The sequence below is a fragment of the Aulonocara stuartgranti genome (assembly GCF_965226115.1).
Source record: "Aulonocara stuartgranti genome assembly, chromosome: 18".
Classification (NCBI taxonomy): domain Eukaryota; kingdom Metazoa; phylum Chordata; class Actinopteri; order Cichliformes; family Cichlidae; genus Aulonocara; species Aulonocara stuartgranti.
The window spans coordinates 26,808,656-26,822,438 of NC_138954.1; the positions used below are offsets into that span (position 1 = coordinate 26,808,656).

The following is a 13,783-nucleotide window of genomic DNA, read 5'->3' on the forward strand; positions in this document are numbered from 1 at the left end:
CAAAAATGAAACACTATGTAGTGCTTTAGTAAAAAAGGGAAATGACTGGCAGATCGCTTGAAACATAACTTGATAGATAGATAGATAGATAGATAGATAGATAGATAGATAGATAGATCAGGCACTCCTCACTGTGCCTTTAGTGGCTCTGCCATTTTTAATTGTATGTCATAATAATGTAAAGCATGACTGTGTTATGAAGCGATACTTATCAGCTAATTAATGAGTGAGCAAGCAAGGTGACTATTTCCTCAGTTCTATAATTAAAATATCATGAATGAGACAATCAGTTGACTAATTGGACCTTATTTATTTTTAATAAAGCCTTCCGTATTTTTGCATGTTTTTTTCATTTTAATATATATTTTAAATGCCTCCTTATGCAAATACAAATAAATTAAATAAATAAATACACATAAATTCAGATAAATGAAACAATGACTGCTCTTGAATGGAGTTATCCATCGGTAAACGTATAGAAGATCTTTGTGTTGTACAAGGACAGCGCAGAACCGACGCCAGCAGCCTCTGCATTCATACCCGGGCAGTATTTCGGATACTGCTGCTGTGTAAGCATTCAGCAAACTTTCATCAGCTTCATCCACTCCACAGGACAAGGAGCTCTCGGGGATGCCAGCACCTCTTCATTTGTAGAAAGTTTTTTGGAGGCCAAATCAATGAAATAATAGTAACATTAAAGAGAGGGCTACAGGAGCGTAAGGTGACAGGAACCGAGACTGACAGGTAGGTGCACTCATTAAACAGAAGTGACTAACAGAGTAGTAAACTTTACTTGCAGTCTTCATTTAGTTGTGGAAATGTTAGCGTCGCAGTTAAAGTTCAAGTACTTAGTTGTCAGACGGCCACTTGTCCAGGTCCTCAAATGCAACGCGAGCCGGTTAAATAGGCTTGGTGGCGGGAAGGAGGCAGCAGGTGAGAGCTGCTGTGAGTCTCTGTTGTGAAAGCCCGGAGCACTTTAGTTGCAACAACGCAGGTCACAGAGGGGGCCAACCTGACCAGCTTGTACATGTACGTGAGTTTTATATGCGGATAGCTGTCTCAGGGTCCGGGCAGAGGCTCAGGCGAGGAGGGCACCCAGGTGTGCTTAGTTAGCCTAACAGGTCCTCTTTACTGAAGCAAGTCACATGGAAGTATGAAAAAGGCAAAAGGTGATGTCAAGTGTCTATGAAATGTCTATTTTTCTTAAAGGTAGTGTGTTTCTATACGCGCACTTGACCTGTTTCTGCCTCTTTAACTTGCTTACACAGCGATACAAACATTTCTGTTTAGGCTCTGACTTGGATAAATACAGCACACCTGACCAGTGAAGGAGTCACGCAACACATGATATCAAAGCCTACACTCACTGCAAATGTATAATTACACAGTCTAGAATGAGGAGTCTGTGTAGGGATTTCAGCCAATGCATTCAAATAGTTAAATAAGATCCGCAAACATCCTCCAGCCCTTTGCTTGTATATAAGGCGCGCGGCAAATGAAAGGAAAAACCGTGATAAAGTGTCTTTAGTAAGTTGTTTCAGCTTTGATGCACATTGGCATTGATGCTCCTAAGAAGTGAAACACAATTCTTCCAAAAGATGTTCCATAATTTAGTGTTTTCATGACATCCATAGGTCCTTAAATCGTTTTACATTGATGGTCACATACAGCTCACTTTGATCTTAAGTGGGCCGAACCACTGATACACCCCTTTCAGTCAGTGTAAAGACCTTTGATTACACATTTAATCCCTGAGATATTTAAATATAAGACAAAGAAGTGCAATTTCAACAGCAGAGCATACATTTTTGACTTTTAACTGTATTTTCATCACTTTTCCTGCTGATAAATACATCTCTCATAGCCATTCTTACTAAAATAAAGTAATGAAGTAATAGGTATACAGAGCTGCCAGAACTTTTTCTTGAATTTTGCACATTTATTTCTTATGATTTAAGTGTGAGGAGCTGTGCTGACACATTTCCTTGATTTATTACAGCAGTACTTGTTTTCTACACGTTTAAACTCGGGGATTAAATGTGTAGAAAAAGTGAGATGCATGTTTGAACTTGTAATTCTTTTTCCTATATTAAGATATGAGGTAAAGGAGGCTTTCACTAGTCTGGCCCACTTAAGATCAAAGTGGGCTGTATGTGCCTTTGCTGGTACATAGTGAAAAAACAATAACACTTCTGTCATTATTTATCATTTATTTAATTACTTTGGTGTCATATGGACGTCACCGGGGATGTCTTTATCCTTATCTTTAGTAGGAAAAGCTGTAAAACCCATGAAAATACAGTTACAATTTTATGCCCTCCTTCACATTACCGAAAGCTATCCAGTGGGCCAGATTCGTGTCTTCTTTGTTGGGCCAATTCTGGCCTCCGGGCCTTAGGTTTGACACCCCTGCCTAAAATCATTCATTGCCACCTCATACCATACGGATGGTTGTCTTGTCATCCCATCAAGACAGAACAGTTTCATTATGGGATGTTGAAACGGCTTCTCTCGTCTCGTCAATCAAACCAACCCTTAAGAGTAAAAAAGAAAAAATGCATTGAACTTCACAGAGTGAAACTATGCAGCTCAGCCTCAGCTCTTGTTCCCACTTGCTGTACATTATCTTCCCGTCTTCCGCTTCTTTCTCTCACCCACATGCGTGCACACATGATGAACCCCGGTGTCGGATAGGAGGCCTGAGGGCAGCGGAACAAAGCTCGCTACCCTCTGCACTGTAAATCTAACCTCAGCTGACCCGGCCTCTGCATACCACAAAACACATACACGCGATACCTCCATTATGTGTCCTTTCACTGCAGATGCACTCTGTAGGCTTCATGTCTGCACTGCTCACACACGCCTGTCACATCGCACACATTCTGCTGTAATAGCTGTCATTATCTTTGTAGCCTGTGAGGAGGGTTTATAGCTTTATGCTTAGCATTATGCAAGGCATTTGCACATAAGTGATTTTTTTTTTTTTTTTTTTTAGTGGCCAATTGATTTTAATGGTTTGACAGTAAAATCAAAATGAGCCTCTGTCTGCTGACAAAGTCCAGGTCAGGTTTTGACATCTGTTATTGTTGTCATTGGATGTCACATCAATCATGAGTGTGAACTCTTATTTAATATACATCTGACTATAAAAACGCATTATCCTTTTTATGGTTTTTCTTATTTTCTCACAGGCGATATGTGAGTGATACATAAGACTGATAGCAATATCTGGGGATTTTTCTTTTTCTTTCAGACACATGAAACAGTTTTGCTAAAATTTGTTAGGGATTTAGTCCTTACTGAAATAATGTAACACAATTTAGGTTAAAAAATCAACTTGTCCTGTTGTCACGTATTACTTGTTTATGCACGGTCTAACTTCTTGTTCTAAACCTGCTGCCAACAGGGAAAAGTTCCCTCTGGTGGACAAACCACTAATAACATGTTTGAAGGGTGTTTCATTTTTTCTTTTTAAAATTTTCATTCATTCGCTGGTAAATGAAAATTTATCAGAAAAAAACCATATTAAAATGTTCAGTTTCCAGTTAGCCAAGAAGCTAGACTTCAGACTGGCCTGGATGCTTTGGCTGTGACTACATCCTGTTTGCGGCAGGCAGCCAGTCAGAATAAAGGTGACTCAAAAGGAGCGGCGATGGTGCGAAAACTGCTTCTTTTAGATCGTAGATGCATTTGTTCAACACGGAGAAGATTAGAGTCACCCTTGCAGTTTCAGTCAGACTTCCTGTGGTACAACTGTTGCTTGATCAGTATAACTGTGGCCTTCACACATTATTATTATTATTATACAACAAGCTGGGGCAGCACGGTGGCAGGGTGGTTAGCACTGTTGCCGCACAGCAAGAAGGTCCTGAGTTCAATTCTACCATCAGGCCGGGGTCTTTCTGTGTGGAGTTTGCATGTTCTCCCCGTATTTGCGTGGGTTCACTCCGGGTACTCCGGCTTCCTCCCACCGTCCAAAGACATGCAACTTGTGGGGACAGGTTAATTGGATAATCCAAATTGCCACTAGGTTGAATGTGAGTGTGAATGGTTGTCTGTCCCTGTGTGTTGGCCCTGCGACAGACTGGCGACCTGTCCAGGGTGTACCCCGCCTCTCGCCCTATGACAGCTGGGATAGGCTCCAGCGACCCTGAAAAGGATAAGCGGATGGATGGATGGAACAAGCTGGGGCTCTCTTTTTTACCGACCGCATATGTGTAGCTTTACAACACACTGAGTCTGTTACTGCACATAGCACCTGTTTGATTCGTGTTGATGTGAAAGTTGAGGTTTTTCTGAAGGAGATGCACAGCTGATTGGGTATAAAAATCCAACTCCAGCTAGTTCTGTAAAGCCTTTCCATTAATACACCATGACTGGTGTTAACAGTATGGCTTGCACATTTTCCATAGCACTGCTCAGTGGTTGCTATTTGCAATTATAAGTGCAGTTGATTACAGTACACGTACTATAACATATTCAGTTACATTTGCATGAAGCAAAACCACATTAACTCCAAAAACTAAGTTTAAAAAAACAGTTATGCTTTAACACTATAATTTGCGTAGAGAAGATTATGATTCCTCGTATCTCCTGCCTGCACCTTGACCTCCTCACTCCTCTGGCTTAAATTTGGCTACAGCTGCTTTCACTTTTAACATGCTCAAACTTGCAGGCAACTCTGTAGCATCACACACTGTTTGAAGAAGATATTATCAAACCCTGGCTCCCACTGAGTGTACCTTTTTACTCTATGGTGTCACATATGTACGTGCTGTCACGTAAGTTGATATTGTTTTATGCTCTGCTGATGAGAAAGTCCTTGTGCTTTGCAGATCCACATGCTCTCAGCAGCTGATAAACTTAAATACTTTTTTCCTTTTAGTTTGCTTTTGTATCGTGTTGTGTTGTTATTTGTTAAGTTTCTCATCTAATTACTTTGAGGATGTTCTGTTAGTTACTAAACTAGTAGGACGTGGATGGCAGTCATATGACATGAATACCTTTAACTGACACAAAATCAGTCATGCTCTTCTCCCTCGGGGCTGATCTAGTAACAGACAGGACACATTTGTACAGCTGCCTGGGCGTAGAAATTGAAAGAACTAAAATTAACGTGGCTGGTCTCTCAAATGTGAGGTTTTGATGCCATTTACCTTATTTGTTTAATCCGTTTTTTGTTGGTACTAACTGAATTTAATGTATTCTGTATGTCAACTTGTTTTATGTTATTTTTATCGCATTTAATTCTCCTTACTCTAATTAGTGCACAGCATTTTGTGACCCCTTGTTTGTGAAAGGTGTTTTATAAATAAACAACACTTACTTATATTTGGTTATATATGGGCATTTGATGAGATGTTGTAAGTTACTATTTTTCAGGGTAGCTAATCAGAATATAGTTGCTTGACAGCAGAGGAGCCAAAACGGCTAGTTTCAGGCTTTGGAAGCGCTGACGAGCTGCATCTACATCAAGTATAAGAAAATGTATTGTGGTGGGAAACACGACACACCTCATTGTTCAATATTGTCACAATACGATATTATTGCAATTTGTGATATTTTATGATATGCTAAGTATAACATATATTGCAATTTATCGCCTCTTATCAACTGCAAATTATGTCCTCAAAGTTGAACTTTGTCAATATCGATTTTATCTAATAAAATAATGCTTTGTTGCAAAATGAGATCGTGAAACCTACCGACACTGTCGCTGAAACCTGCCATAAATGTTGCCATAAGACAAAGTCTGCTATAGGTCTGCGATCAGTCTTTGATTGAACTAAGTCAAGTTGGCAATTACATGCAATCTGTTTCTGATAATAAAGCAATTAAGTTTGATAATTGGCCGACAATCACGTTTGCTGGTGTCTACATAGACAGAAATTCACATTTCACAGTTACAATTACACTTAGCAACCTTCCTGTTCTATAGGAGTATAACTGGAATACAACCAGATGGCAACCAGTTGATCCGAGTCCCCTAAAGTTGTGCTTTAAGACTCATTCAGACTAATGCCAACATGTTGATGTTGGCATTAGTCTGTATTTATAAATTAGATGGCAATTATTTGCAAACCTTTGATAATCTCTCTGAGAGTCCAAGGGTTGCTGTCCTATTTTCACTTGTGTGACTGAGTCATTACCTTGCTCTGAATAAGGAGATCATTTTGTCACGCTAAGTGTGGCCAGTGTTGTTTGGCTAATGTTGTTTAAGGATCTGAGCATGTGGTGAGCCTTTGCGTTCATAGTATGCACAGAATAATTTATTAAAAAAAAAATTGATATCAACATTTGGTGTCTCTGTAATGATACAATATCGCCACACAAAACACTATGCTGTATGGATATATGTATGTTTTTTTCCAACCCCTATGAATCATGCAAAGGTACTGTAATAGACCTCAAGACTAGAATTATGTGATTAAAAATAAGCATAATGGGTCCTGTTTAACTTTTAATTTGCCAGGTCAGAAGTAAGTGTTTATCTTAATTGCTAGTTCCAGGATGACATTCAAGTATAAAAAAATAATAAATTTAGTTTAATATTTAATTATGCAACGATTGTAGACGTAATTAAGCTGTAACTGATCTCGGCAGCATCCAGTCCCACGCTTTGTCACTGAACATCTGTGTGTATGTGTCAAAGAAACGCCTGCTTAATGACGTAACAAATTCACTGCTTGGACTGAAATCTCTACACGGGGTCTTGTCGACGTGTTTAAACTAATGATGTTTGCATTGAATCGGTCATCGCTGCTCAGAGACGGCATGGCTATGGAGGACTGGATGGGTAAAACAGATTAAGAGGAAGCTGTTGTCAGTACTGGCTCGATGCCGAGCGAGCAGTTAGTGCAGGAACGGTGCCAAATGTGTTCAGTGCCAGCTCCCTAACAGGATGTTGGAGTCTACATGGGTGTTGTGCCACCTTCCTGCATGAGGAATAAAAAATCTCAGTAAATACTTGATGACTCAGAGTAGCGCAAGGTGTAGTTTAGACTGCATGTCCGAGTCGGTAATTAAGAATGGCAGATGGGGATAAGATACTGAAGGCAGTGAGCCAGAAGTTTTCTGCAGGGAGGTGTTTCAAGTCAGCTTGATTGTTCAGCAGTTTCTCAGCTCACAGACAACAAAGCTTGTTGAATTTGAATTGTTCCATTTCTTTTTTCAATCATATGACTTTTATAGTGACTGCTGCTAAAGGGTAACACTGTCATCGCAAACAGAAAAAGCAGAATTGGTGTGAAAGTATTTAGTAGCAAAAGTGCGTCACATCTTAGTCTAATATGCCAGAAATGAGGAACACATGAAAACTGAAATGCGTTTTTTTTTTCTTCAGTAATCATGGGGTATGCAGTTTGTTGTTAGTCTGGTTCTCATATACTGTCCTGGTGCTGTAACGTACTCCACTGTTACTAGATTAATGTTAGCATTAGACAGGGGTAGGTGTGAGGGATGTTGAAAGTGAGTTGAATTTGGGCTCTTTATTATGCTTGTTAGTAACAAAGTACTAATGCCAATGTACAAGATGTTAGTCAGCAAAGGTAGCAGTCACTGTGGTTGTCTAAGTTGGTAAGTGTCCTGCAAAAGTTTGGACAGTAGCACAAATTGTGTTTCACTTTCACTACACTTTGCTGCTTTAGCACTTGAAGTACATCAGCTTTTCCTTGTCCACTTTTTAAGGACTGACCATGCAGAAAACACCTTTGACGATCCAGGACCAGTATGGTGACAATCTGCACATTTTCCAACATGGTGGAGGGCCAAGTCAAAAGACCCGGAATCTAATTAATGTTAATTGACATTTTTAGGTTCATGGCCAGGAAAGTCCTCAGATGTTAATCTGATTGAGAATCTGTGGTCAGTCCTTGAAAAGTCGATGGAGAACCAGAAGCCCACAATTTGTGATCAACTTGGAGCGCTGTAGGGAAATGATTGCTATCAATCAGGGTTTGGCCCAGAAGCTGATATTCAGCATGCCAGAGTTGCACAGGTTATGAAGAAGGGTCAACACTGTAAACACTGACTCTTTGGAAAAATTCCATTTATTTAAAAATTTTAAAAGTCTTTATAATCTAAAAGAAAATCCAAATCCAAATGACTGACTATTAATTCAGCCCATAAATAACAGAAATATTAAACATGAACATGCTTTAATCAGTTCTATTCATAGGGAGGAGACTGATTTACTATAGCATATGTTCCAAAACCCACTAAAGATATGTATGTGCGTGTGACAGCAATAGAGAGTATTGGGTTTCCTGTAGTGTCTCCTATAGCAAAGATAGAATGGTTTCAATACTCCAAACCCCTCATAGTGTTTCCTCTTCCTCACTGTCTGCCAGAGAAAGTGTTGCCCTCCCGTGTTGTATCACATGACCCCCAACTGCAGCTTAGCTCTGTCCAGAGGGGAGTATATATGTCCAAGTGTGTGAGCTTTCCTGAAGCTTAATGAAATGAATAGCTTAATTTCATTTAAATTAAATTACATTTTAATGTAGTTTACATGAAGCTTGTATCAGGAGTATAATTACATTTTTAGGTTGTGTGTATATAAAAACTAAAGGCTTCTATTGTCAGTGTGTCAGAGTCTGTATAAATGATGCAGCTCAAAACACTTGTTTGGTGAGTGGTGACATTTTGACTTCATCAGTCGGGGGAGTCTGCATGAAAGAAAGGCTTTACTGTTGACAGTATAAAGCATGAATCAGCACTGACTCTGCTTTAAAAGGACAGGAGAAGCAGCGTTTCTATTCAGCCTGTCGAATCCCAGTTAATTATGAGCTTATGTAAAAACACAGAGTTATTAAATGGGAAGATTTATGTACTAAAGTTAAGTGCTACGACAACATTTTAGCTCATTTTTTCTGCTTACTTTTACATTCTGCTATTTAGTGCTTAACTATAACTAAGCTCGTAGAACAATTGTTTGTGCCTAAATGGATCAAAAGATTTGTTTCAATGGAGTCAGAAGTATTAACTTGATATACAATTTCATCCACAATGCTAACTTCCATTACATAAAATAAAAAATAAACCTTTTTCAAAACACTACCCAAAAATGATAGCTGCCTTAACTTGTGGTCAATCACATGTTCAACTCACCAGTTAGTCACTATCTCAGAATGTTTGAGTGATCGTTCTCGGGTCATAAGTCAAATTTTTATAAATGATTAAGAGTATTTAGCCATTCTAGCATTTCTAAGAAGATTTTAATAGGGTTAGCAGTAGAGCTACTTTGAACCAGACGCTGTCATCACTGTGCTAATAAATCACTGTGGAAAATGTCCAGGCTAGCAGGAATGATTTTGTTGTGTAACGTCCTAGTTTTGTGTTGACATGCTAACATTTGCTAACAGCTAATTTGAGTGTGTTACTTTTTCATGTATTTGGTTACAATGTAAGTTAAAATATCTGACCTAGTGATTTTAAAAAGACAAATTTCTGTCAGCTGTAAAAGTTACAAGGGTTTCTGTTTCAGGCAGTCATTAATTTGGTAACTTGAAGGTACAGTGTGTAAAAAATCACAGTTCAGCTTCAGTTCTGTTTTCTTACTGCTCCTAATTAGAGTGTGTTGTCCTAGTTACGGTGGCCGCTGTAGGACAAAAAAATAGAAATGTGATTTTTAGGATACTTAAGCCTGATATTAGCTTAGCTGGTATAATGTTAGCTTATAACCAGTTGCTGCTGTTTTTAACTGGCTTGTTGTTAGCTCTTTATACGGCGTACTACGTATGTACCCAGTCTCTAGATACATAAATAAAACGCTATTGGTACAGCAGGGACCAGTGTATTCAAGATGGTGGTGCAACATGGCAGCTTCCACAAACCAGCGGCCGCTCCTATGCATTTTTAATGGATTAATTCCAAGTTCATAACAATGCATCAATTTGTTGAAAGATGTAATTACACACTAAACAAAGTATATTTATAGGTACAATATCCAGTTTTTCTTTCGAATAATCTCAAAAAATTCTAACTGTACCTTCAAATCAACTTAAATTGACTGTCATTAAGTAGTGAACAGAAAACCTCTTTTGTTTATACTAGAAGCTTCCGTAGTTGGTCCTCTCACCTCAGTTAGGCACAAGAACTGCTGCTCTTGTGCATTTGTGATGTTATAAGTGGCCTCTGTGCTCGGCTGTGTGTGCGCAGTTTATTTCTGGCCGTTCCCGCACCCTCTAGAGACTAGGTGGTGGTTGTGTGACTTTATATGCCAGGGTGAGGGCCACAGCCATAAACTAGCTTCTCCCTGTTGCGTAACAAAAATGTAAAGTCCCCTGGGGTGGTGCGATGTTGCCCTCTGGCACTTTACAATTTTTTTTTGTCAATAGAAAAATGAGTGGCTAACTGTTTCAAGCCCCTGACACCAAAGATAAATAATTGACCTTCCCGTGGCTATTTATCACTTAAAAGCTGCCAGACTGTTGAGTGTGCGTATTTGTTTACAATTCACGCCTATGAGCTTGTATGTGGTTAGTGTGTGTTACTTTTCTGTTGCAGTGTCCACAGTTACATACGGGGTCTGTTTTCTCAGAGACAAAGGAGTTGCTTGTCGGGTGCATGCAGGCAAAAAGAATAGCCTGGTGTTCCTCCTCTGACACTGTAGGCTCCAGTCAGCTACTTTACTAGGTGGTGGGTGGACTGTGTCCTCATGTGTCTGTGTGAATCGCATTTTATTCATTCATACTGCCTTCTCCTGCAGAGGGCCCCTCTGGCATTCCTACCCCAGCCCCCAGACCTGGTCTGGAAAAATGCCAAGTCATGTCCAACATTGGAAGTTGCTTCCGGTAGTAGACTGCTCTAGGTATTGATTCAGCGGGGAAGAAGCTCATGCTTCTGTTTTGGAGTTCCATTAAATCATTTCTGATAGATCCAGAATTGTGCTCATTAGTATTTTTGCAGAGTCATTAAAAAAAGATCTAATTCGTCTGACCGCGTGCGGTGTTTTGCAATCAGGGAATGTTAACTCAGTTCAGGTTGGTGCCAGCACTCTGTTTGGTCATGTATGTGTGTGGGTGGATTTGTTGGAAAGAGTTTGACTTCAGCTTCACCTTAGAAGATGTTTCATTTTCAGTGAAATAGGCTTTCATTTTCTTAAAGTTTGTGCTGAGTGGTAATAAATGTGTTTTAAATTTGCCATTACATAAATCAAGTCAACCACAAAGTTGTCATTAAGTATTATGTTTTCAAAATTAAAACATAATGCTCCTGGGAAGGAAAATTCCTAATGTAAAGGTTTATTATTACCCACAAATGTAAAGTCTTGGCCCACATATAATTCCTCGTCATAGCTATAGTGATGAATTACTGTGGAGAGAGAGAGAGAGAGAGAGAGTGAGCTAGAGAGAGAGCTAGGTTGATGCTGGTGTCAAGGTTTGGATCCTTGGAAGGTAGAAATGTGTGGAAAGATCAGAAGTGACCACGTCAAAGGGACGGCTTAGGTTGGAGACAAAGTTAAACAGTTAAGGCTGAGATGGTCTGGACATGTGCAGAGGAGGGACAGGGGATATTGGCCAAAGGATGTTAAATATGAAGCTGCCTGGAGAGTACTAGGAGTAGGGTGAGATGGAGCCAAATGATCCGCTGTGACGACCACTAAAGGGAGCAGCCAAAAGAAGAACTGTGGAACCAGCTCTAGAGTGGACACAGGGCAGCGTAATGATGCAAAAACGAACTCGTCCTGAAATAAATTATTTGTTAGTTATGAAAGAACCTTTGTTTCATACCGTATACCTAGAAAATTTTAAGTAAGTAATTAAGTAATTTCCTGAGTTTTCACAACTCGGCTAACAACTCTTTCTGGCATCGCTACATTAGGGAGCTCTGAGGGTACACAAACATCCACGGTGCTAGTGCTAGTAACATTTCATGCAAATACAGCACATCTGCATTTAAGCAACATTCAGACTCTTTGTAATGCTTAATGAAGTCAAAACTTGTTGAAGCATATCCCTTTTTTTGTTTGTTTATATATTTTTTTAGGCTACTTCAGCAAGGAAAAAACTCCAAGGTCTGGTTTCGTCAATGGATGGAGATGAAATCATGTAGGGACGCACTAACCCTGCAGTGCCACAGAGTTGTAGCTCAGCATAATCTCACCTCAATGGATTGGGGCCCTCGTCTGTATGCGTTTGACCTTCTTTCGTCAACTTGAGAGAAGGATCTACAACGACAGAGCCAACACTGGAAAGAAAACAGTGTTTCTGTGGGTCAAATAGTGCAGGTAAGAAACTTCAGTGCACGTATTTGCTCGTACCTCCAGTATCTTAGACTATAGCATTATTGCAGTGCCCATTGCATTTGGGTGTGACTGTTTTTATGCCTAGTTTTCATCATAGTGTACATTGCTTCAGGACTTCACATGTTTGTGTCTTTTTGACACGCTGTGTCTGTGTGTATGTGCTCACTATGCAAACATGAGGTCATGTCAAACATTGACTCTGCTTTGGTCACCAACTCATGGAGGTCTAAAATTGAACTATTCACCTTTTGAAAAGGATCAAATTCCTCAGATAATGTCATCAGTGGTCATAATGTTGATTTTAAGTGTGCGTGTGTGTTTTAGTTGAAGATAGATGTGGCTGACCATTTCCTGTTTCATAATGCTTTTGTTTGTGTAACCAAAAGGGATCGGTCACGTCCCAGCTTAGTTTGTTTTTCTGGTCGCAGCCACTGAATAAGAATTCTTAGCTGATGAGGTAGAGTTAGGAGGAAGTGAGAGTCACACTGGTGGCTTTAATAGAAACCCTTGTATTCCACTGCCACAAACACAGACCCACGCACAGGATGCCTGCCAGACACTCCCAAGCAGGTGTCTGCAGAACTCAGCAAAAAGAGAAATAATAATACTTCTTATGGTTGAGTTGTTCTTTGCTTTAATGAAAACAAGCCAAACAACTGGATGTTGCTGTCAGGTTTGGTGTTTCTTTATCAGAGGCAGACTATAAGCAATGCAGACTGTACGCACAATTAAGATGACACGTGTACATTCACACTCTCTTGATTCGGGACTGGAGTGTTCTTGGCTCGTGCGTGTAGAACAGCACTGCACTGTTTCGAGTCCTGTTCATGGATAAGGAGAGAAGATGAATTCTGATTGTAAAACTGATTGAAAACATCACATTTCCTTGTCTGAAACTCCACTTGGTGCCTTATTTTGCGAGTCACTTGGGTTCTGCTGAGATTCGCGAGTTCATGTCATGAAAGAATCCGTCTGGCCAGGCCTACTGGTCAGTTTGGACCAGCCGGTGGCAGCTTAGGATGCGTTTTAGTGTGACAGTAAATAGATACCATCACCTACAAGGAAAAAAAGATTCCACAACGGATCGTTTGTCGTGTTCCAGATGTTTCTGTGTAACAAACCATCACCTGCCTTAGGTTTCCTTTACATAGTAAAATGTCTAATGGAACAACAAAGAGGCCTGAAGTTAATGAGGTTTTTGATCCCATATCTGTTTAAAGAGAATGAGAGGTGGAGGAGAGATAGCTTGTGATGCTCTTAAGAAAGTATCCTATAGTTCCTGACAAAAAAGTGATTCTGTGGCCCTGATTTGATTAACAAACTCAACAGAAGGACAGAGGAGACGTGGACAGAGATGGAGTAAGCATGTGGACGTCTAGAAATGGATATTTTACTCTATTCTGGAGCAGAGAGGTAAAGCGGAAGCTCCCAGAATAGTAGCAGTGATCAGTGAGTGTGCTTTTTGTGGAGTGTCTCTGAATGCTTGAAGGGGCTTTTGGGGCCCAGACTGACAGAGAAGAACTTGGAGGAAAGGGA

General features: G+C 39.9%; 1 protein-coding gene across 4 annotated transcripts in view; it reads left to right on the forward strand.

Annotated features, from left to right (window-relative positions):
• Window positions 1-475: 475 nt before the first annotated feature.
• tnk2b (tyrosine kinase, non-receptor, 2b) overlaps window positions 476-13,783 on the forward strand; it is a gene marked incomplete at its 3' end in the record, with an annotated part of 58,030 nt that continues 44,722 nt past the window's right edge. The window contains exons 1-2 of one of the 4 annotated variants that reach the window (XM_082513795.1): window positions 476-744; window positions 11,989-12,229. Coding sequence is in view for 1 of the 4 variants with exons in the window: in XM_082513806.1 (XP_082369932.1) it covers window positions 13,613-13,660 (48 nt within the window). The other 3 variants (XM_082513796.1, XM_082513797.1, XM_082513806.1) reach the window with 3 other exon arrangements.